This window comes from Aspergillus ibericus (genome assembly GCF_003184845.1).
Source record: "Aspergillus ibericus CBS 121593 unplaced genomic scaffold BO80scaffold_27, whole genome shotgun sequence".
Lineage (NCBI taxonomy): Eukaryota > Fungi > Ascomycota > Eurotiomycetes > Eurotiales > Aspergillaceae > Aspergillus > Aspergillus ibericus.
In genome coordinates, this window is record NW_020292125.1 from 420,572 (window position 1) to 442,230 (window position 21,659).

Consider the following 21,659-nt stretch of genomic DNA (forward strand, 5'->3'; position numbering starts at 1 on the left):
GATTCCAGAGGGGGCAGAAACCAGGGAGATAGACACGCAGGTCCAGCTGAAGGCCGAACAAGCCGCGTGCATTACTCTCTATCTAGTATCTACTTGGTTAGCCACAGCCCCTGGATTCTTCAGCAGCCTCAGCTGCACCCAGTCGATGAGGCTAACCTCATGCGGAGTGGACTCGATCGATAAGCGGTGTTCCTACGGAGTACCTCAGATGTACATATGCCCCTGCATGCATGGTCTTCAATTTCTACCCTAAGACTGTCGACTTCTCCGCACGGAGTGCCCGATGACTATACTCCGTCTGACATGATGAGATCCGATGCTTATCGCACAGGACTCGTATAGATCGGCCATTGTGCATCAATGATCTCACTTATGTGGGAGAGTACCCACGTTAGTGGTAGCAGTATCTGACTTGATGCAGTCGATGATCTAGAACCCTTGCAAAGCCGGTTCCGAGCTTAGGCAGACGGACCTCAGCCGTACGCCCTCAAATCGCAACACCTCGTGTCTTGAGTGTCGGAGGCACCCAAGGGCATGAACATTGACGTAAGCTTTCTCGGCCCGGTCAATCCCAGGGGAGGCTGCAATTCAAGAGTCGAGCGGAAGACTTGCTGAGTTCCTCGTCGAACCCGACTGACCGAGATTCGGAGTATTTCCATCCATGATGTGTTCTGGGATTAAGTCATGAAAGATCCAGTCTAGGACACTGGACTATCGTTTTCAAAGGCATTTAAAGTGTGACACAACCTAAGCGGGAACTTTATTCGTACCATGAGGGAGCATGAACCGAGAAATTGGTTGCAGAAGTGAGCTAAGCTGAGTGATCAAGTCCTGCAGTATCACACTCATGAAGGCATGATCACATCGGGGATTGGGCTGGGAGAGCCGAACCCGGTGTTTGGTTCTAGGAGGGTCTCTCTATAACCTGCTTGCCCGGGTCAATCGAGATCGAGACCAACAGCCGAGAGGGAGTGGAGGAGACTGATGATGGTAATGATGATGATGATGATGGCTCGAGAAGCAGGATACGACAATTCAACAATATTGATGGGGGTTCCATACGGTACGGTACCGCCACTGGCAGGTTGCAGCCAGCCAACCTTAACCCAAACCAACGAACGAACAAATATTGTGTGTGTGAATCATCGGCTGGTCCGCGCTCCTCCCGCCGGCCCACTTTTTCGCCTTTCATTTGCATTCATCCCAATTCCATCCCATCTCATTGCTGGAAACTCAAACCACTCTGGCGCCAGTTTCTTTCACGCTTCCTCGCTTGTTCCTCGTTTCCTCCCCCCCCTTCCGACTTCGCTTCGGCTCTTGTCTCCCCATCTGACTCATATCTATCCACTCACACGTTTCTAGACTTTCTAGACCATTATAAAGTCTGCATTGTTGTCCTCTCCATCTTCTTCACTTATTTCCATACATCCGGCACCAGCCACATTCTTCACACATTCCATCCCCCACCATGCCTTTGATCCGCACCACAGAAGTATCTGAGGACACTCGCGGTGAGTAATTGCCTCTTGGCTTCTCAGAGAGCCATCTGCAGACCGCCTATACTGACGACGCCTTCCTCTAGTCCTGGGATACGATGCCCTTCTTCCCCCTCAGTTCCTGCAGACCGAGATCCCAGCTGTGAGTCATACTTGCCCCGAATTTGTTCCCTCCGGTTGCTTTTGGAACCCGGCCACATCTCCAAGCTATTTTTGGCCGTCAATGCCCGCATAGACCACCCGTGCTAACAAAATCTCGTCTAGCTAAAAACTTCCCTTGAGGTTGTCAAGGCTGGCCGCAACCAGGCCATTGAGATCATCGAACAACGCGATGACCGTCTGCTGGTCATGGTCGGCCCCTGCTCGATCCACGATCCTGCCACGGCCCTCGAGTATGCCGCTCGTCTTAAGGAGCTCTCCGACAAGCTTTCCTCCGACATCTGTGTCATCATGCGTGCTTACCTTGAGAAGCCCCGCACCACGGTGGGGTGGAAGGGTCTGATCAACGACCCCGACATCGATGAGTCCTACAACATCAACAAGGGTCTCCGTGTCTCACGCCAGCTCTACTCCGACCTCACCAGCATGGGTCTCCCCATCGCCAGTGAGATGCTGGATACCATCTCTCCCCAGTACCTGGCCGATCTGATCTCGCTGGGTGCCATCGGTGCCCGTACCACCGAGTCGCAATTGCACCGTGAGCTCGCCTCCGGTCTCAGTTTCCCCATTGGTTACAAGAACGGTACTGATGGCAACCTCACCGTTGCCATTGATGCCATTGGTGCCGCCGCGCACCCCCACCGCTTCCTGGGTGTTACCAAGCAAGGTCTGGCTGCCATTACTAAGACCTCGGGCAACGAGCACGGCTTCGTCATCCTCCGTGGTGGCAGCAAGGGCACCAACTATGACCGTGAGAGCATCAAGGGCGCACGCGAGTCCCTGCGGGGCAAGAAGCAGCGCGAGGTCGTCATGGTTGACTGCTCGCACGGCAACTCGAACAAGAACCACCGCAACCAACCCCTGGTTGCCAAGGAGGTCTCCGACCAGCTCCGCGAGGGCCAGGATGCCATCATCGGAGTGATGATCGAGTCCAATATCCACGAGGGTAACCAGAAGGTTCCCGCGGAGGGTCCCTCCGGCCTGCGCAAGGGTGTCAGCATCACTGACGCCTGCATCGACTGGGAGACCACCGTCACGGTTCTCGAGGACCTCGCCGACGGTGTTCGCGCCAGACGCGCCGCCAAGATCGCTCAGGCCAAGGCAAGCAATGGCGCTTCCCACTAAGCGATGTTGGATGGATGATCTGAGTCTACGAACCCCCCCCCCCCCCTAAGCGAGTCTGTTTTCCTTCTATTCCACCTAATCCGATTTAGATACCATAGCCAAGGTGCTTCATTCTCCCTCCATTTTGGTTTCCCATCTGGCTTTGCGGGCTCTTGCCCGGGTGGGCAGCACTTTCGGGTCTTTACTTTCGTAAAAGTCTGACTGTATCTTTTTTTTTTTTTTCTTTTTTCTCTTCCCTGTCTGTATTTCTTCTGAATGTCTGTCTTTCGGGTAGACAGTAATGATTTCCTAATAGAAGCCCAGCCGGTCATGGTTCCGATGCGTTAGTTGCCCGTATGGATGCACAATGGATTGAAGAGTCTATGGATTGGGATTACATTTTGCGGTTCTGCCACAGTCGACGGCGCTTGTAACCAAGACACGAGAGAGAAAATAGATGTATATGTACACAAGAGAACACAACCTAACCCAGTAATACACAGGATCGGGAACGCAAGGGCAAATACGCATACAGCAGAAAGACAACCCGAACAGACGCCGCAACCCCGGATGTGGAAGACAGGAATAAAAGGACGATGCCATGCAAACCAGAAACAACAGGAAAGTCGGATGGCCGGCATAGGCGTCATCTCTGCGATTCCTTGTTTTCCCTTCCCTCCTCTTTCACTCCGCCTCTATCTTCCCTTTTTCCCCCATGACGGTTTTCTTCACCGTCCGGTGAACCAGCTCTTCCAGCTTCGCGTTGTCTGCTTCGCGGCATCTTCGGCATTCTCTGCAAGTGTATCCAGCTGTCCCTTCGAGGCAGCGGGAACCGCAGCCTTGGCATCCTCCGCAGCCTTTGCGTTCAGGGCCTCCAAAACTCCGGGCTTGTTGTTGTTGGCGTCATCCAACACGCTATCGGGGATGGAGCTGGTATTGGGAGCCTTCTCATCCTGCTTCAATCCCCCGAGCAAGTACTGCTTGACCTGGTTCCAGGGGCGCTGTGCCTTGGCCTCCTCCTTCTTCTGCTGGAAGATCTCACCGATCTTCTCATTCTTCAGCAGCTCCAATTGCTCGGAGGTCGCGGTACCGTCGGCGTATGCCGTCTTCGCATCCTGCAGCCTCTGCAGCTCCTTCTCCACCCACAGAGCCCGCTGGCGACGGTTGTATAGCGTTAGAGAGATGACGGAGTACACCGTCAGAGCACCGCAGACACCTATTCGGAAGACGCGTCAGTTCATGATGACCTTCCAGACAATCCCCCGTATACAGCCCTCTGCCTTCATGTATTATCCTTCAGCCAAGATAGAACCTACCCGACGCAGCAATGAGCGTGTAAACCATGGTCTTGTGGGCCTTGTTCGCAAACCGACGACCGATCTCGATCATGTTGTCCACCCGCGACGTCGACTGAGCTAACCGGGCCGCGCGGGCCTGGGCTCTCAACCGCTCAACCTTCTCCTTGGGCGTCTCCGGCTTGCCGCCGGGGCCCAGATGCGGCTGAGAGCTGGGGCTCGGTCCCGACTGGGCCATGGAGCTGGGGAGCTTGTAGGGAGCCGCGGAACCGGGCTTGGAGTGGGCGTAGGGCCCGGTGGCCGTGAACCGGGTCGCGTCGGCAGCGGATCGGGACATCCTGTTAGGCTGGAATGCGATAGGTGCTGAGGTGGTGGGGGGGGGGAAAGTGGGAGGCGGATGGGAGGGGGGAGCGAGAGAGATGGAGCGTGGTATGATGTGACCGATATGACCGAAGTGACCGGGAGGAGGATGGCAGGGCCCAGTTAGTCGGAACGGTACATTCGGCGGGGGGGAAAGAGGGCGCGCAGAGTAAAGAATCCGGACAGTAAGAGGGACGCAGCCAGAGGGCAATTGGAGGGCAGGCTGGCAGGCTTGCAGCAGAGAAGTTCGACGGGAGTCGGGAAAGGCGATGGGGGAGAAAGCCGGCCGGGAAATTTTCAGCGGAACGAATCCAATCCCACGGCGTCCAATTCGCAAGGCGGCCAACCCGTCGATTAGTAGCTCTTAGTTAGTACTTCCTCCGCAACTACGATCGACTTCACCACAACGCAGGCACCGCACAGCGTCCAAGGACTTTCAGTCTCCACCTCATGACTCCTCCACAATGGACTACAATGCCGCAGATCTGACCTCCGTCCTCAGAACCCTCTCCGCCTTATCCAACCAGCAACCACCACCACCACAACCACCTGCTGCAGCTCCCCCAGCTCCCTTCCAGAACAACACCTCTCAATCCCACGGACTGGAAGACGAAGAAGATCCCTACGAACCCTCCGAATCTCTCCCCCACATTCCCATAGCTCCAATTTCCGCCCCAGCATCAGCACCAGCAACATCCCCCCAAACCGCAACCTCATCGCAGACCCGAGCAGCACCACCACAACCACAATCGCAACCACAACCACCCAACCCCCATTGGAATGGCACCCCCGAAGATACATCGACGATCACTACATGGCCCTCCGCCCTCCGCTACGTCATGCGCACTGTGGCCCAGAACGAATCCATCCAGCAACGGATCCGCTGGCTCATGCAGCGCCAACACGACCACGAGAAACAATGGTGGCAGGGCCGCGAGGCTCTCCTCAAGAAACAAGCCTCCCGAAGTGAAAAGAAAAAGGAACTTGATGCCGTTTTGTAAGCAAGTACCTACTTTCTCAACCTCCCAACATTCGCACAGCAATGGGATAATGATGATGTCGAAGACCTGACATGGATATGATTCCTTAGACGCTCCGTCGGCGCCCCAGTCGACGAGAACAAACAAATCTCTGTATGTATCAAACACGCACGCCACTTATACACACACATGCAAACACAAACACACATATAAAAAGCAAGAACCAAACGCAAGACACAAAACTAACCACTTCATCCCTGCCACCCTAACAGACAGCCGAAGAAGACCGCGCCGAACTAACCAACTACGACGCCAAAGTATACAAAGCCTCCAAGCAAATGTCAGAGGCCATGGGGGCCGAGCTCCGCACATTACGTATCCCGTTCTTCTCTATCAAGAAAGACCTCATCTCCGAATCGACTACTAAGACCCCAGAGGGAGCCAGATCAACGAGTGGGAATTCCTACGATCCAAGCAAGCAATTGCAATTACTTCCTCTGTCACGTGAAGAATTGTCCGCCCTTCAATTGCGAATGTTGGAGTTGCTGCAGGATCTTTGCAGGGAGTGATGTCTGATGATGTTGATGCTTCGCCCGCGTGATGTAGAAAACAGGACTGGACTGGTTCATGGACGTGGGTGCCGTCCTGAAAGCTGTTACGGCATTCCTGAGTGCCCGTGACGTGCAATGTACCTACGCAATGGCCCCGAGATTGTATCGCAAGTAGTAGTGACGCTGGGACTCTTCCAGCGCAACCACGACGGATTGGGGCTGACGTTCTTGGCATGCCATCTCCGGCGCAGACAGCCTGTCAGCTGAACACACGGTGAAGATCGTCCCTGGCATCCTTCGCGCAGGGGAAGCCTACATACTACGCGTCATGTGCACTGCGCTCGGGTGGACCGATGCTCTTGTATGGACGATTATTATTATGTACACCCCAAAGGTTCTATCGCAGACCACCCGCTCAACCGTCTAGTCCTCTCGCCTAAGCATGAAATGCGCCGCCCGACCTTGGAACCTGTATATGCAATAGCGATGAATACCCTATGAAAGCACAATGCAATGATTGGGTGTCCCAGAACATGGCAAACGACCATGTTCAACCCCGGTGCCGCAAGCGCGAAGGAAAGCGGCCAAGTAAATGCAACCCAGACGCGGAACACCTTGAATGCGAATGTAGCCGACATGCCGAACGGTCACGCAGCTGTTTTGAGCCAACACAGTATGAGAGGGACCGCCTTTGTTCCGGATATTGTGATCTACTCGAGCTTTTTCTCCGCAACAGCGACGGCCACCGCCACGGCCGCTCCCAGAATGGCACTCTCCGGTGCCAAATCAAGACGAACTTTAGCTTCCGAGGTACCATCCAAGGATGGGCGTAGCGCGTTCGTCTCCTTCGCAAGGTCATTCAGATAGCCCTGGCAACGATCCCGGAACCCAGGGTATTTGTTGATGACACTACCATCGCACGCAATCGATAGACTCAGGGGATTTTCTTCACTTTCCACCACGGTCACCTCTTGGGTTTCCTTGATCGACGGAGGTGCCGAGGTTGCCGTTGTGGGAAACTCGACCTCGTTACGCAGACACCACATGCTGTGAATTGCCGTGGCCAAGTATCCCGCAGCTCGCTTGGAGACAGTCTGACAGACACGTCGGAGGAACCGCAAATCGTCAATTGTTGGAGACACCGCAAATGTATGCTCCTTCTGCAAAAGCGCTGCAGATGACGCGAGAAGCGGAGATGTATCAGCCTCCAGAGCAGCCACAATGCTGGTATCAAACGAGTAAGCATCGCGCATCGAATGAGGTAGTTCTCCGCCAAATAGCTTGGCAGATTCCACCGCTTCAACGATGATAAGCCGGATGATCTCGCCAAGGTAACGCCCAGTAATCATATATTCCAGAGGCTGGTAGTTGGGCCGGAGATGTGTGCGGTTGATCACCTCGTCCCAGCGGGTCTTTGGGAGGATGCCGCCGCTAAACATGCTCATTTCGCTGTTGACAATCACATTCTTGGCATAGTCGAACCAACCTGGGGGTCTAGTGCCGAACTTAGTCAGTCCAATCTCATGGACCGGAAAGTGAATCGCCACGTTGGTTCCCGTGCCTAGGATAAGCGACATGCGCGTTTTGGGTTCGATGTAGGCCCGGGAGAGGAGAGTCGCCGAGCTGTCGTTCACAATAGCATCCACCTGGACGTTGAGATCACGATTCCGACAGGACTGGACGATGAGATCGCCCAGCTCTTGCCCAACCGTCCCGTTCGAACAGTGGAATCCCTTGCCCATGTGGATGACTAGACCACTACTTGCCGAGGTTTGTTCAATTGGAAACGACCATGACAACCCCATGGAAAGCGGCACGGCCTCTCGACCGCAGTTGGCACCAACCTCGCGTAGCATCGAGTCGATTTTCTCCGCCATCCAATCAAAGAAGAGCGTTCCTTCCAGCAATTTCACGTCATTGTCGATATACGACGATGATACGTGAAGAATGCGCATATCTCCCTGCCCTCGTAGCTCAACCAAAGCTACTCGGAGTGTTGACCCACCCACATCCAGCGCCAGATAAGTCCCTGTTTCAGTTCCAGATGGCAGCGCATGATTGTAAGACGGAAGCATGCAGACCGGGCTGGACTGTAGACAAGATCTGAACTGTACACGGATCTTGTCTGACATGGCGACCATGTTCTGGACGGACAGGGGCGCCGTGAACAGATGGTCCACCTCGTCAGCGAAACTGTCGAGGGACCGACGACCCCAGTACACGCCATGGAATGGCTTCCGCCGCTTACGAGTGGGGTCGCGGAAAATGGAAGGGAACAATAGCATTGCCTCCAACGCGGCGACAATGTTTGTGAAAAGCTCCTGCATCCGATGCAGGACCTTGACCAACGGGGCTGACATCATCAGAGGGAATGGATTGCTTAATTGAAGTGGAAGGCGACGATTGTCGAAAGGGAATAAGATGAGGGGCGGGTGTATGAGTGGATGATGTATCAAAGTTGATAGGAGCTCATACGGGCAAGTGGATCTTGAAGAGGTCAAAGGGCCATGGGTACTAATAAGCGCCACTTCAAGATGATAAGGAAGGCGATCAAGGCTTCCGGGTCAGAAAGTTGATCACCAAGAGGGAAGGGATAGCAGGACAGGTGCGAGATGCAGAGTAGAACGAGTCTCTCTATCCAACGATCAAGTCAAAATGAACGGATGGATGAGACTCGAGGTGACACCGGCCAGAAAATGACGAATCCTTGCACCGCCTGCAGTGGGAGTTTTCCGCAAGGAGGGAAGCGAGTGGGTGAGAGAGAAAGCAGAGGGAAGACCAGGGTTGCTGGTGAAGATAGAGTCGGCAGTGATAATCGGGATCCTTTGACGGACAGACCCGACGGATCGAATTAAATGACGAGTGGGCGTTTCCAGTGCCTGGCGGGAAGAAAGTGAATCAAGTTGCACGGAGTGGAAGGAGGTGAAAATGTGGCCCGAGCAGGTGTTGATACTCTCCAGAGGGAGGGGAGGGGTGTTGTGGGAGGTTGATGGTAGAGTAGTAGAGGTAGTAGTCGTGAGTCGTATTAGTAGTGGTTTAGTCGCAGTAGTGAGGATTATTATTAGTAGTCGTGGTGGTAGTAGTTGGTAGCGGTAGCGGTAGCGGCGGTGGTACCAGTTGTCGGTCGTCGCGGCGGATGGGCGGAGGGGAACGAGACTATGACTAGCACTATGACTCGGGGCTTGCTCTGGCTGAAGGTATGGGACAACGCGCGTGCAATCATTCCTCGTCCGGTTTCGCGTATCCGCTGGCTGGGCAGGATTTAGGAATGAACTGTGAAACAGAGGCGACGAAGCCGGATGAAGAGATAGATAATAAACCCAGCCCCCCGGGTCAAGATGAAGGGGAAGAAGGGGAGGAGGAAGAAGAAGGAAGGAATCCGACGAGGTCGCAGCGTGGTACTCGATGGTCGCCTCTACGGCGTATGGGTATGGTGTATGGTATACGGTGCCTGGCAGCGGGCTCGTCCCGTATGGTATTTACCTGGTAGGTACGGAGTACTTCCAGTAGTACTCCCGTAGTAACTTGGTATAGATCCTGGTCTCCGGTGTGCTAATCGAGGAGACGATCGACTACCACCTTACTCTGTACCTCCAAATCTGATACGTACGGCCGATGGGAACCAAGTCCCCCTCTCCATTCATTCATTCATTCATTCATGAATAATGATGACATTTGACAGATGCACGGCGGCACTAGTCCGCTGATAAATGGCATCGATATTGGGCCCGTCAATCCACCAGCCGGCTAAATGTTTGCTGAGATTGGGTTATGCCTGAAACCTGGATCCATGGCCGGTCTAGAACTATGGGGGCCACCATTGGACTGGTCGAGGAAAAGCCAAACGAGCCATGATCGAACACAGCGTCGGACCGGCAGCAAGCCACTGCATGATCATATCCCGGCCTCGAGGGCGCATAGCCTCCGGTAGCTGTCTTCGGGGTGGAGATAAGCATAATCGTCGGTTTGGAATCATCTGCAGCCATCTTATCGCCACCGAGAATCAGAATGGCATAACAAAAGAAACCCCTCAATGACATAGTCGTTCATCCCTGCCGATGAGTTTACTCTATAGATACGACACTCGAGATTCAACTAAGTGGGCCAGTTGGAGGTTAACGCCCGCAGAGTTGCATCCAGATGAACCTGTCTTTCCATGACCCAACCAGTCCGTAATGTAATTCCGTATAGTTGTTTGGATACTGTTTCGGTAACTCGTTTACCATTCAGCTGCTTGTCAGAGTTGCCCGACTTGCCCAGAGAGCTGTTACATAACTGAGCAAGATGAGGATGGCCGATTCGAGTGATCATGGTCTCATGGTCGGGTACTGACATTCCCCCCTCGCATTCCCCACGGTGGCTTAGGGCCACCATCTGGCATGGAATTGTCAAGCTGTTGTGTGGACTTGTGGTATGTAGGTACTAATGAATCGGGGATGTGACACCTTCTGGGCCCGTTGGCCCTCTGAGTGCAACGGTGGTAGTGGGCCGGCTCCCAGTGGCCGGGAGTGTTACACTCGTGCGAGGGTTACGGGCCCCGCGACCCTTTTTCATCACTGCCCCCGCCAATCACCGTCGCCCCGGCCCTCACCACTTCATGGTTACCAAGACTTCGTCACTGGCAAGATCGCCTGGTCAGTGTGTGCTGTACCTTATCGGGCTTTTCGTCCGAGTCTTCCAGATGCTTCGCTCAGAGCCATCCAAGAGCGTCTGGGCAACCCCGGCAGTACTGAAATCCCCCGCCTGCCCGGAATACCCTGAGGATCACCATCCTCGGGGCACCTCTCTACATTCCGGAGACGCTGCCAAGGACCGAGGCATGTATTGTCAATGAAAGATACTCTTTCCTCTCATAGTGGTTCTGTAAGGTATGTATCGAGGACAATCGACCAGTGACCAGGTATCTATCTCTGTGTCCAGTACTCTTCGGCTATCGACAATAATCTACATAGCACTGGAAGGTCACTACCAATTAGGCTTAGGCCTGTGCAAGGAGGCAAATACCTGTCAGGTTCACGGTCTACAGGCATCTTGCAGAGTTCTATTCTGCAAGGGACGTCATCCTTGTTGGTATCCACATTCTGATAGGAGTCGTGTGTCTGGTTGACTTCACGGTCTGTTTGCTTTTCCGTATCTATATCTGATCACTGTGATGGCCTGAGAAACTCATTCATCTCGGACCTTGGCGCCCAGATAATATGACAGCACTGCTGACAACAGTCAATCCAATGTCCGCCCACGTGGCCTCCACTCTCTCGCAATCATTCCGTATTCTAAGACCATGCACGGCTCCTCAATCACGCCATGGACGCCATAAGCTTCACTCGTGAGTTGTATATCTATCCCCACAGTGTGCCAGGAGAACGCTCAGACCAACCGAAGAAAGCCTTGCTTATGAGAAACCCCTCAGCTACCGTGCATTTTAGTTGTAACATTACCTCCAATTCCCAGGGTGCCAGAGTCTTTACACTCTGAGATGACGCTCTGCTGGGACTCTACCACTAGGGAAAGATACCTGGAAGAAACCTCACATTGTGGAATATCTAGCACTGTCATCCCCAGGACCCACTGCTCCAGTATAGTGCAGCCATGCAACCCAAGCTAGCATCATCGGCCTTTGTTGGTCACGTCACTGCACTTCAGCCTGCCCGGGTACAGGCCTCGTATTCGAATCGGGCCGCAGGGTACCGCAGGGAAACGAGATCGGGTCATTCGGGGTGCAACATTGTGAGACAGGCAAGCTGGCATCATACTAGATACAACATGACCACACTATACGTTGACCGTGGTGCGAACGTGTCCAACCGCTAGACCTTGCACCACCTGTCTGCAGAGGACTGTGTCACGCTGCCTCGGTACTCGCGCCTAGAGTTTCTATGCAACTTGCCTGTTCTAGAATGCGTTCATGCAAGGCCTCTACCGCCATTGACCGATCATTCGCAGCGGTGCGTTCGCTTATCTCTCGTCCGGATGGTGATAGCTTCAGGTTTCGAAGCACGCTCTTCTAATCCAAAAGGTGTAGGGATCGGTCCAAAAGTGACCTCTAATAGCCCCGTCCGCTTTCTCGCTCAGTGCGGGTTTGAGATGGCGAAGTTCCGAGTAGTATCAAGTGGCATGACATTGGCCTGAGAATACCCTACGCTGGTGATCCCATTATATTCCGCTCTCCATCTGGTCCTGGTGAAATGTACCAGAGGCCACTGCAGTATCGGAGCATCTATTGACTACTCCGTATGTACTTGTCGACAGGGCCATTGTCATCTGGCGTGCCTCATTATGACATCACCCTCAGGCAGAAACTGAAAGCGGTCCGCCGGGGAGGGACTCGAAGAGTACTCTCTCGCCATCGGATGCTTCATCTCTAAATCACACATTAAAATACGCAAAAGTCCAAATTACCCTAGTATCATGTCGACAGAAAGGGTTCAGGACAAGACGGGGGAGCAGATCAACGACGAGGACTACGTGTATACAAGATACCGTGGAGGAACCCATCAAGGACGAGTATGTCCCCGGCCATGGAATCGCGACTTGGCGTATGAGCTGACTGATCCGACTCAGGTAGACAAGGTAGTCACGGACGAGGCCGGAGCACACGAGGAAGATGTAGCCAATCCTCCGAAGGTACGTCGAGCCCACAGACTCGAGCCATCGGGATGGACGGCTGATGACAGCCCAAGGTCATCTTTCATGATCAACATGGACATCGAGTCGCACATAATCCGAAGACACTGGAGAAGACGGGGTAGAAGTAACCTGGTGATGTCAGTGCAGGATCACGGGCAGAGAGGAAAGTGTGAGATAACAGTGGCAGTCCAATGTAGTGACTCAAACGATTGACAAGGCGGAAAAGTCTCCGGAGGTATTTGGGTCGATGATGTCTGTTTCTTTACTTGGCCAGACCAGAAATTCAGATGACTTGGCTTTGAAGGTATGGTCACTGTGCCTTGGGTTCCCTGTAGCCTTGGTCTATTTCACTCCTGCCTCAACCACATGCTTCCCCAAATCTTGGTCCTCGAAACACCCTAGACCAACAACATTCCCGTGCCAGCCGGTCTTTCACGGCGATAGCTGTGAATCTGACCAAGTCAAGATGGCTCTGAGCGGTTCATGTACCGCACAGAGTCACTTGATCATCCTGTTCACGGCTCTGTTGTCCATTACTGATAAATTCCGAGTGGGGATTATGCGCCATCATGGCAGTCATCTTCAAGCCGATTGTATGACAGGTTCCTTCTGATTACTTCATGCCCTCCAATGTCTCCTATCGGTTTGCGGATGGCTCCTCAGGTCGGGGTTTGTTGCAAAGCATAAAGTTGCGATTGCTCCCCTAAACTCTTGCAGAGTGGATGACCGGCCATAGGAAGGTCAGACAGAATGCTGACCCCAGAGTGATCATGCACCTATTCCAAAGAAGATGTATCCAATAGCTTCGTTGCCCGGGAAATTACGGGCTTGCGGTTCTGGATGGCTGTCTGCGACTGGTTCTTGGCTACTCCCAGCTTATGGCATCGCGGATCAATGGGTGCGTGGTGAGTCGAGCCAGCATATGAGGCCGCGGTCATTCGAGAGAAGGCTCGGAAGATTGTGCACTGTAAGATACAGTGGTCTCTCCACAGGCTCTCTCCGTTAGCCGTCCCTCTCTTCTGGGTGAGCACCTTCATCTTCCTGCAGACCCGTCTTGACTAGCACCGTGCATCTGTTAACGTGCATAACATGAGGTGGCCTACCTTGGTTGCATGCTTCATCTATGGGGCTTTCTTCAGCCCTGCACTTCTCTGCGCCTCGCCCCTTCACAGTGGCTCATCTGTATCGAACCCGGGCCACGATCTCATCTCGGTCCTGTCGAGTGCAGCCGAGGACCCCATGGTAGATGGGAGAGTTTCGGACACGGTCTCGGAGATCCAATCAAGAATCGCAGCAGATGAGAGCTCGCAGGAGACCAGAGGTGACAGAGTGCAGCTGGCATTCCAGAAGATCGAGGCCATCTTCACGAACCGCACCAACTCGACTCTGCTCGATTTCGTGCACGACATGGTTGCCTCAGGCCTGCTCCCATCCAAGCTGCTGTCCTTTCTGAACGGGTACCTGGACAACACCATCAACTCGGGCCTTAACAAGAACCCTGGCCTGGACGGTGAGCGGATCTACCCATCCCGGGCCGCCAAAGATGCACCGTATTCGATGCCGGAGGAAGCTCTCCGCCAGGCCATCCATATCTCGAGCTTCTCCCCGTCTGGGAGGAAGGGACGAAAACCAGTGATCTTGGTTCCGGGAACTGCCGCACCGGCTGGAACCTCGTTTTATTTCAACTTCGGAAAACTGGGCAGTGCTATCCCCGAGGCTGACGTGGTCTGGGTCAACATCCCCGGTGCTTCGTTGGGAGATGTCCAAATCAACGCCGAATACATCGCATATGCCATCAACTACCTGTCCGCGCTCTACCAAACCAAGGTCACCGTCATTGCGTGGTCCCAGGGTGGGCTCAACACCCAATGGGCGTTCAAATACTGGCCATCCACCCGGGAGGTGGTGGAGGATTTCGTCGCCGTGAGCCCGGACTTCCGAGGAACGATGGTAAGCACATTGGCGTGCCCCTGGTTGGCGGGGACGCTGTGTACCCCCGCCCTCTGGCAGCAGGGATGGGACACCAAGTTCGTTCACACCCTGAGGGGTCTCGGGGGCGACTCGGCATATGTCCCCACGACGACTGTCTACTCTTCCTTCGACGAGGTCGTGCAACCGATGAGTGGAGAGCAGGCCTCCGCGATCCTCCAGGATTCCCACGGGGTCGGGGTGTCCAATAACCATCTCCAGACCATTTGCGCGCACCAGCCTGCGGGGGGCATTTACACGCATGAGGGGATCCTCTATAACCCACTGGCCTGGGCGCTGACTATCGATGCGCTAACTCATGCCGGACCCGGAGATCCATCGCGACTCGACATCCGCAAGGTCTGCGAACGTTCCCTTCCCCCACAACTCAGTCTGGATGACATGCTTGGCACCGAGGGCCTCCTGCTGGTTTCCATGTCCGAGGTTCTCAGGTATACCCCGAAGACGTTCGCGGAGCCCGACATCATCGGCTATGCCTCTCGAGCGCTGGGGGGAGAGGGGAGGGGGATCAGACGAGGGAGAGATTTGAGCATGTAGGCATTCGGTACAGAGTCCTGTGTAGTCACTGGAGCTGCCCGGGTGGAGAGTGGCCACTACGCAGTACGTCTACTCTACACAGGGTGTCTGAAAAGGCACCGATCAATTACCCGAACGGGTTCGTGTGGCTTGGAATGAGCTTGAGCTTAATAGGCTAGTAAATGGATTCAGTTCACGGAAGTGCTTGATTGATAAGTGGATCAGTTCCAGCCGGAAGCGCAGCGTGGCAACCGTCATGGTGTCTGACTTTCCCAACTGGATTGGCAGAGATCAGCTCACCGCAGCGGAGTCAGAAGCGCCGGTGGGACTGGGCCGTGGACTGTAGGTACGATGTATACGTAGACCGTGCAGACAGAGAGAATCAGGGAAGAGGCTTTTCCCGCGGTTTCTCCTATGCTGTGGACAAGGAGATCCGTACTCTCAGACAGTCGGCTATGCGTCGGGAAAACACGAGATGCCCAGGAGGAAACCCCCGTAGGCTCTCCGGGAGGGTATACTGTATCGTGTATACTATACTGGATGCTGTATAGATCCTAGATACCATCACGTGGTCTGCCACACCATCCCAGTTGCCTGACGCTTCCTTTTCCTCGTCCCCCGCCATCATCGCTCACTTTTTCCCCGGTAGTGGCGCATCACGGTATCTCCTTATCGAGAACCACTGATCCAGGGGTCCGTCGGAATCCCAAAATCTCATTCTTTATCTAGATCCTCCCCCGCCCCCTTGCACCGTACGCATGCCGCCAGCCCAGCTGAACCACGCTATGGAGCAAGACTCAGCTCGCTACGCCCTCGGAGAAACCGCAGAGTGAAAGGGAGCGTGGCCAAAATAACAATAACAAGAATTGATTTGGGACAGTGGAAAAGACAGCCCATTCGGACTGTCGATCGCTTCTGCTTGATCACTCGATGATGGAGTTCGGCGATTAGCCTGAGGCGTCCATGGGTCGAACCGGGCAAATGACAGCCCCCCTGGGAGAGGCGTAATTCTCGTCATTCGCCAATCGCCCAGGCATTTCTCCCCCAGGCGGCACGGTTCGCTCGTGGTTGCGGGTAACCGGCATGGACTCGCCATAAAACTCTTCCAGAAATCCAGAAAAGCAGGCTGGCCCGGCCAATTTCGCTTAGTGCGCCAAGCCCATGGGGAGGAAACGAGTACGTGGACTGTCGCCAATTGATAATAATGGCCGGGGAGGTTTGAATCAGACAATCGGTCATCATCATGGGTCGCCCACCAGCCACGCCCTCTGACCCAGCCGGTCTAGATCTCCAGAAGGGGTAACTCGGGGGTGCAAAACGCTCGGTTCGGTGTTAGTGGCTCTGCTTCTCAAACAACCACGCACCGGCACCACCCCCCATCCACGCACACTCCCAGGGGAAAGTGGCGTTACAAAGGATTCTATTCCAGTGTAGAAGTGCCGGTTGACTCGTCCGTTTGGTGCACCACCCAGTGGGATCATGGGACACCCCCGGTCATGAATCTGGGTGAGTGCCGGGGGGGTGCAGCTTATCCAGCAATCAGAATGGCTCCTGCACCGATGAAGTTTGCATCGTGGCCCGCAGCTCCACCGTCCGAAACGCTGCCAAGAGTGTCCGCTTCGTCTGATCGTCAGCGGCCGTATCAGCACTTACGTTGTCACTGGCCGTGCCCGGCCCAAATTATGGAGACTCCGTAATTCTTTGCGGAGTCTTAGCCTATGCGGATTTGTGCTGGCTGAGGGTATTCCGTTTCGGCGGCGCCTTGGATGGAGTGTAGGACTGCAGGGGCGCTCCATACATTACCACTGATCTTCCGGATGCCCTCGACCGACGTGCACCTGGCTGCTGGACGGACGACGACGACGACCGTCTTAATGACCCGGTCGTCTCCCGCTATCCTTTTTCTTCCCTTTCCGCCAACTTTTGCCCTTTCCCCTAGCTAATCGTCGCATTTTGGGGGGAGGAACTGTTTCCTCTCCTAGCCACTCCTTCAATATGCTGTTCTTCTGGGTTCTGTTGTTTCTTTCGTTCCGCACCATTGTTGCAGAGGCGGAACCGGACAATGATTTGATGTCCTTTGTCACGGTAGGCGAAATGCCCGCGGATGGACGCTCCTCGTGCTGACCACCAGCCAGCTTCCGGAAGTGAGAGCGTTGAAGTTTAATATCGCCTACTACGATCGCGCCGCCGTTAGCCCAGGCTACTGGTTCGTTGCGCCATATGGCGTGATTGACCCAGAAGCACCGACGAAGCAATGGAAGCCCTGCCAAGTTGGACCCTACATCTATGATGCAGATGGCGTATGTGTCTCATTCCTCCCGACCTCCCTTTCCTCCCAGGGGGCACAGGGATGCTCCGAAAAATGAGTGGCCACCCCATCTAGTAGCTTACTAACCGTCGATCTGCAGGTGCTCATCTGGGCCGGATCGTGCATGTTCGACAACCGCAATATCTTCGATTTCAAAGTCGTCAATGATATCGATGATCAGGATCATCTCTCATTCATCCTGCAACATGGATATCAGGATAATGGCCGGGACAAAGGATACGGCTACATTTTGGACCAGCATTACAACGTCGAGAACGCTGTGCCGGTAACCAATGACCTTGGGGCATTCAACATGCACGAATTCAACGTCCTCCCTGGCGGAAAGACGGCTTTGGCTTGCGCATATCGAAGCGAATACGTCAACTTAGGAGACCTCGGTCGCCCGGATGAGTACGGCTGGATTACCGCCGGTGGCTTCGTCGAGATGGACACCGCTACCGGAGAGGTCCTCTTCGAGTGGAGTTCTACCGGATACATCCCTATCCACGAGTCCGTGAAAGTCGATCCTCGATGGGCCGCTTCTCCGCAACCCGGCTGGGATTATGTTCACGTCAACTCCATCGATAAGAGCTCGACCGGAGACTACCTCTTATCGGCGCGATTTACGAGCACGCTCTACCTAATCTCCGGGGAGGATGGACACATCATCTGGCGTCTTGGTGGCAAGTTCTCGGACTTCGTTCAGGACTTCACCTTTTCCAAGCAGCACCACGCACGTTTCGTGGAGTCCAATGCCACCCACGCGATCATTTCCTTCCTGAACAACGCCTCCGATGAGGCCGAAAACGAGGAGAGCGTCTCAGCCGCGATGTTCGTGCAGGTCGACACGACGACCACCCCCATGACGGCGCGCCTGCTCAGGCACTACAACCGCCCGGACGGCGGCCTTACCCGGCTGCGCGGTAGCGTCCAGACCCTGCCTAACGGAAACACCTTCGTCGGGTGGAGCGAACAGGGCATGCAGAGCGAGCATTCGCCCGATGGCAAGGTCCTGATGCAGGCCCGATTTGCATCCACTCGCTTCTCGACCTACCGCTCGTATAAATTCCCCTTCATCGGCCGCCCCAGCGCGCCCCCAGACGTGGTGGCCTCGGTATACGGCACCGACGAGACCGACCTCGCCACGATCTTCCACGTCAGCTGGAACGGCGCCACCGACGTCGCCTCCTGGAACTTCTACGCGCGGGCCGACCGCAAAGGCCTACCGATCCTGATTGGCAACACCACCAAGTTCGACTTCGAGACCATGTACATCGCCGACGGTTACCTCGACTGGGTCTCCGTCGAGGCCGTCGACAAGGACGGCAACGTCCTCGGCACCTCCAATCTCCACCGCACGGAGACTCCGCAGAACTGGCGCCTGGCCGGCTTCCAGGGCGACACCAAGCCGACGGCCGATGACCCGTCGATCCTGTACGGGCAGAAGCAGACCGAGGAGGAAGACGTGGTGGATCCTGAGGCCGCGGCCAAAGAAGCGGCCCTCCAAGCCGCCAAGGAGGCGGCCAGAGTTGCGGCCAAGGCGAACGAGGTCATTCACGGCATCGGCGGTCTCTTGATCTTTATCCTGGTCACTTGCTCGGTGGGTGGGCTCCTGGCGGGCATCTACTGGTTTCTCCGGCGGCGTCGTATGCAGGCATACCATGAGGTTCCATCCGAGGAGCACCAGTCCTTGACACGCGAATAAGAGGTGTGCGGAGGTGAGGGTGCTCGCGGGCTGGCTGGGGGAGAGAACGGAAGGAATCGAAGACGATGGCTAGGTTATTTTTGCATATCGCGGGCGTTCATGCATGTCTAGACTCTCCCTTTGTATCGCATATTCCCCCTTGACGACTGACGTACATATTGACTACATCTAATTGTACTTGCATAAATAGACAGTACCTGTGATACATATGCCCCGTTGGTTTCTTCCGGTTAAGCTATTGCATGATAAGCTAATCTACACGATACGCCTTCCAGGGATGCATGATGTAGACCCTAATAACAACAAAAGAAGAAAGGGGAAAGAAAAAAAAAAGAGACCCTTGCGAGTGTCAAATGATTCTCAACGCACGTTTGGCTCTCACTGTTCCGCTCAACTCTTTCGCCAGACGTTCATCCTCCCTGAGCTGGTACGCCAGCGGCTTCATAAACCTCTTCTCCAGCGCCTTGGCCACCTCCTTCAGCTCCTTCTCGGTGAACCTAGCCGTCTGCAGACGAATGCTCACAAAGTCCAACCTGTCTTGGTAATCCGCGAAGCGCATGAGTGGCAACGACCACGGCTCGCCGATCTCGAGGGTGATGGGCCAGTCACGGATGCGGAAATCGATGTGCAGCACGCGCAGGGCGGGACAGGACTCGATGAGTTTCCCGCAGGCGCGGTAGAAGGCCCAGTCACTACGCACTTTGAAGACTCGAAACCTGGTCAGATGCGGCTCGCTGTACATGGACTGGTTAATCTCCACGTGCCGGATGGCGGCGTGTGCTTCTTTGGGGATGATCTGGAAGAACCGAGTCATGGCTTTAGTGGAGTTGAAGATGAATTGGGTGGACGAGTAGAGGAGACAGAGCGTGTCACAGTACATGATGCGACAGGTGAAAGGGATGGCGATGGGGAGCAAAGATCGGTTTATGCGCCATAATACGACCTGCGTCGAAGGATCGCGGGGGCGAACTTGAGTATGGTAGAGTCGGTAGTGGACTCGTTTGGTGTGTTTGCTGGGGTTTTTGTCACGCTGGCGGACGAGCTCGACGCGGTGTGACTCGAAGATGTGCGCATATATCTTGAACCGGAGCTCTGCGGGTAAGAGCTGGAAGGGCGAGAGCTTCTGCGGTGCTTTGCCTTTGGGTGAGGTAGGTGGTGTACGTTGAGGAGTAAAAAATGATGCTGTGGACGCCTTCCTTGCTGCCTCTTTGGGCTTGTGCTTCTGGTAAGGTGCAGGCCATTGTCCGCGGGGCCTGCTTCTTCCGTAGGGACGGCCGCGAACAGGCGCAGGGGGGGCATTCAAGCTGGGTTGTGATGGCAGTGAGTTACAGTGGTGTCCACGAGGGGGGCCTCCACGATGGGGCTAGCTTTATTAGCATGTTGACTCTGTTTGGGACAGCACACTCACATTGGGGGAGCTAGGGTTCAGACTGTGAAACGAGGGCTGAGTTCCTTCGACTTGGGGTGTCTGAGAGGGCGTTGATGTGCCTCTGGGTGCCTTTCTCGGACCCGGATGCCATCTGGCTGCACGGCCACGAGGGAAAGACATGGTTCAGAGCTCTTGCTGGACAGTGCAAGCGAAATGTAGCGAGCAAAGAATGGAGATGGGATGAGACGAGGGAAGATGAGAAGACAAGAGGAAGGTGGAATCTGAAGAAGAAAGACTGGATTGGAGGAAGGCTGGTTGTAGAAGTCAGGCACGACGGAGAGCCAGGGCTAAACTCAAGAAATTGATTTAATGGTAACTATCAATGGGATAGTAGTAACACCTGCTACTTATTGTTGGGCCAGTCAACCGATTGTTATACGAGGTGGAGGAAAAGGATCATAGTAGTACTAGTTTGGAAGTATATACCTTTGGATGGTCTCATGCTGTTCAAACTAGCTCGAGACAACTTCGCTTGACACCGACTGGGTAGGACCTGGTTTGAGATAACGTTAAAGTAAAATGAGGCTGTTTCTATTATGCACCGTGGAAGTGAAAGTAAGAAAGAGAGAGAGAGAGAGAGAGAGAGAAAGAGAGCAAGGCAAGCGAAGAGAAAGAGGGAAAAAGAAGTATACATCGAGCCAGCCCGCGCTAGGCCCAAAGCGGCAACCGTCACCAGAACCTCAGCGGTCGATGTTTGTCTGCTTTGCCTGCTTTGCCTGCTTGCACTCTTCGGGTTTTCCTCCCTTCGCTTGGTCGACAGTATACCGAGACAACTTCAGTTCGCGCCAACTTTTCTCGCCTGCTCAATCCTTTCTCACTGTTCTACCCCCCCTCCTCCCTCCCTCGATGTCTCTCCGTCTTGTGCGTGGTGCCCTGCCGCCCATCCGCTCAGCCCAGGCCGTGGTGCCCCCCCACCGGCATCTCCGACTGTCTCTCCAGCGCCCCTATTCCTCTTCCTCTTCCTCTTCCTCTTCCTCTCCTCCTCAATCCCCCAACCCCACCCACTACAGCCGCTCCAACTTCAAAGTCCTCCCCTTCGTCTGCCTGTTCGCCCTCGGCACCGGCTCGTACGTCCTACTTGTGAAATCCCGCACCGGCGTCCACAAACCCAAGCCCGATTCCACCAACTGTAACCACCCC

General features: G+C 54.7%; 7 protein-coding genes across 7 annotated transcripts; 4 read left to right on the plus strand and 3 right to left on the minus strand.

Annotated features, from left to right (window-relative positions):
* The first annotated feature begins 1,191 nt into the window (after nt 1-1,191).
* BO80DRAFT_426388 (3-deoxy-7-phosphoheptulonate synthase) lies at nt 1,192-2,822 on the plus strand. The gene is made up of 3 exons (XM_025719759.1): nt 1,192-1,511; nt 1,583-1,638; nt 1,761-2,822. The coding sequence occupies exons 1-3, from the start codon at nt 1,469-1,471 to the stop codon at nt 2,778-2,780; spliced, it is 1,119 nt and encodes a 372-aa protein (XP_025574050.1). The 5' UTR covers nt 1,192-1,468; the 3' UTR covers nt 2,781-2,822.
* Nucleotides 2,823-3,109: 287 nt separating this feature from the next.
* BO80DRAFT_426390 (cytochrome c oxidase assembly protein COX14) lies at nt 3,110-4,543 on the minus strand. Its single transcript, XM_025719760.1, has 2 exons — nt 4,076-4,543; nt 3,110-3,975 (listed from the first exon to the last, which is right to left on the minus strand). Exons 1-2 carry the CDS (start codon nt 4,389-4,391, stop codon nt 3,488-3,490), a joined length of 804 nt encoding a protein of 267 aa, XP_025574051.1. The 5' UTR covers nt 4,392-4,543; the 3' UTR covers nt 3,110-3,487.
* Nucleotides 4,544-4,810: 267 nt separating this feature from the next.
* On the plus strand, nt 4,811-6,335 carry BO80DRAFT_426392 (uncharacterized protein). Its single transcript, XM_025719761.1, has 3 exons — nt 4,811-5,411; nt 5,505-5,547; nt 5,667-6,335. Exons 1-3 carry the CDS (start codon nt 4,879-4,881, stop codon nt 5,961-5,963), a joined length of 873 nt encoding a protein of 290 aa, XP_025574052.1. The 5' UTR covers nt 4,811-4,878; the 3' UTR covers nt 5,964-6,335.
* On the minus strand, nt 6,278-8,726 carry BO80DRAFT_122969 (putative hexokinase). The gene has a single exon (XM_025713506.1). The coding sequence runs from the start codon at nt 8,306-8,308 to the stop codon at nt 6,656-6,658; it is 1,653 nt and encodes a 550-aa protein (XP_025574053.1). The 5' UTR covers nt 8,309-8,726; the 3' UTR covers nt 6,278-6,655.
* Nucleotides 8,727-12,353: 3,627 nt separating this feature from the next.
* BO80DRAFT_358575 (putative lipase) lies at nt 12,354-15,098 on the plus strand (the record flags this gene model as incomplete). The annotated part of the gene is made up of 4 exons (XM_025715889.1): nt 12,354-12,449; nt 12,507-12,569; nt 13,336-13,539; nt 13,635-15,098. 4 exons carry the CDS (start codon nt 12,354-12,356, stop codon nt 15,096-15,098), a joined length of 1,827 nt encoding a protein of 608 aa, XP_025574054.1.
* A 1,825-nt stretch (nt 15,099-16,923) lies between these two features.
* On the plus strand, nt 16,924-19,139 carry BO80DRAFT_123125 (uncharacterized protein). The gene is made up of 3 exons (XM_025713507.1): nt 16,924-17,162; nt 17,213-17,377; nt 17,486-19,139. Exons 1-3 carry the CDS (start codon nt 17,073-17,075, stop codon nt 19,088-19,090), a joined length of 1,860 nt encoding a protein of 619 aa, XP_025574055.1. The 5' UTR covers nt 16,924-17,072; the 3' UTR covers nt 19,091-19,139.
* A 300-nt stretch (nt 19,140-19,439) lies between these two features.
* BO80DRAFT_410071 (uncharacterized protein) lies at nt 19,440-21,010 on the minus strand (the record flags this gene model as incomplete). Its single annotated transcript, XM_025717906.1, has 3 exons — nt 20,946-21,010; nt 20,499-20,862; nt 19,440-20,453 (listed from the first exon to the last, which is right to left on the minus strand). Exons 2-3 carry the CDS (start codon nt 20,637-20,639, stop codon nt 19,440-19,442), a joined length of 1,155 nt encoding a protein of 384 aa, XP_025574056.1. The 5' UTR covers nt 20,640-20,862; nt 20,946-21,010.
* Nucleotides 21,011-21,659: the final 649 nt, after the last annotated feature.

What these genes read in the sequence shown, in the direction of transcription:
- BO80DRAFT_426388 (XM_025719759.1), top strand. Translation starts at nt 1,469, where the DNA reads ATGCCTTTGATCCGCACCACAGAAGTATCTGAGGACACTCGCG. An exon ending in AGTATCTGAGGACACTCGCG is followed by an intron (nt 1,512 to 1,582) that starts GTGAGTAATTGC and finishes GCCTTCCTCTAG; the next exon opens with TCCTGGGATACGATGCCCTT. An exon ending in TGCAGACCGAGATCCCAGCT is followed by an intron (nt 1,639 to 1,760) that starts GTGAGTCATACT and finishes AATCTCGTCTAG; the next exon opens with CTAAAAACTTCCCTTGAGGT.
- BO80DRAFT_426390 (XM_025719760.1), bottom strand. Translation starts at nt 4,391, where the DNA reads ATGTCCCGATCCGCTGCCGACGCGACCCGGTTCACGGCCACCGGGCCC. An exon ending in CACGCTCATTGCTGCGTCGG is followed by an intron (nt 3,976 to 4,075) that starts GTAGGTTCTATC and finishes TCTTCCGAATAG; the next exon opens with GTGTCTGCGGTGCTCTGACG.
- BO80DRAFT_426392 (XM_025719761.1), top strand. Translation starts at nt 4,879, where the DNA reads ATGGACTACAATGCCGCAGATCTGACCTCCGTCCTCAGAACCCTCTCC. An exon ending in AAGGAACTTGATGCCGTTTT is followed by an intron (nt 5,412 to 5,504) that starts GTAAGCAAGTAC and finishes ATGATTCCTTAG; the next exon opens with ACGCTCCGTCGGCGCCCCAG. An exon ending in ACGAGAACAAACAAATCTCT is followed by an intron (nt 5,548 to 5,666) that starts GTATGTATCAAA and finishes CCACCCTAACAG; the next exon opens with ACAGCCGAAGAAGACCGCGC.
- BO80DRAFT_122969 (XM_025713506.1), bottom strand. Translation starts at nt 8,308, where the DNA reads ATGATGTCAGCCCCGTTGGTCAAGGTCCTGCATCGGATGCAGGAGCTT.
- BO80DRAFT_123125 (XM_025713507.1), top strand. Translation starts at nt 17,073, where the DNA reads ATGCTGTTCTTCTGGGTTCTGTTGTTTCTTTCGTTCCGCACCATTGTT. An exon ending in ATTTGATGTCCTTTGTCACG is followed by an intron (nt 17,163 to 17,212) that starts GTAGGCGAAATG and finishes ACCACCAGCCAG; the next exon opens with CTTCCGGAAGTGAGAGCGTT. An exon ending in ACATCTATGATGCAGATGGC is followed by an intron (nt 17,378 to 17,485) that starts GTATGTGTCTCA and finishes GTCGATCTGCAG; the next exon opens with GTGCTCATCTGGGCCGGATC.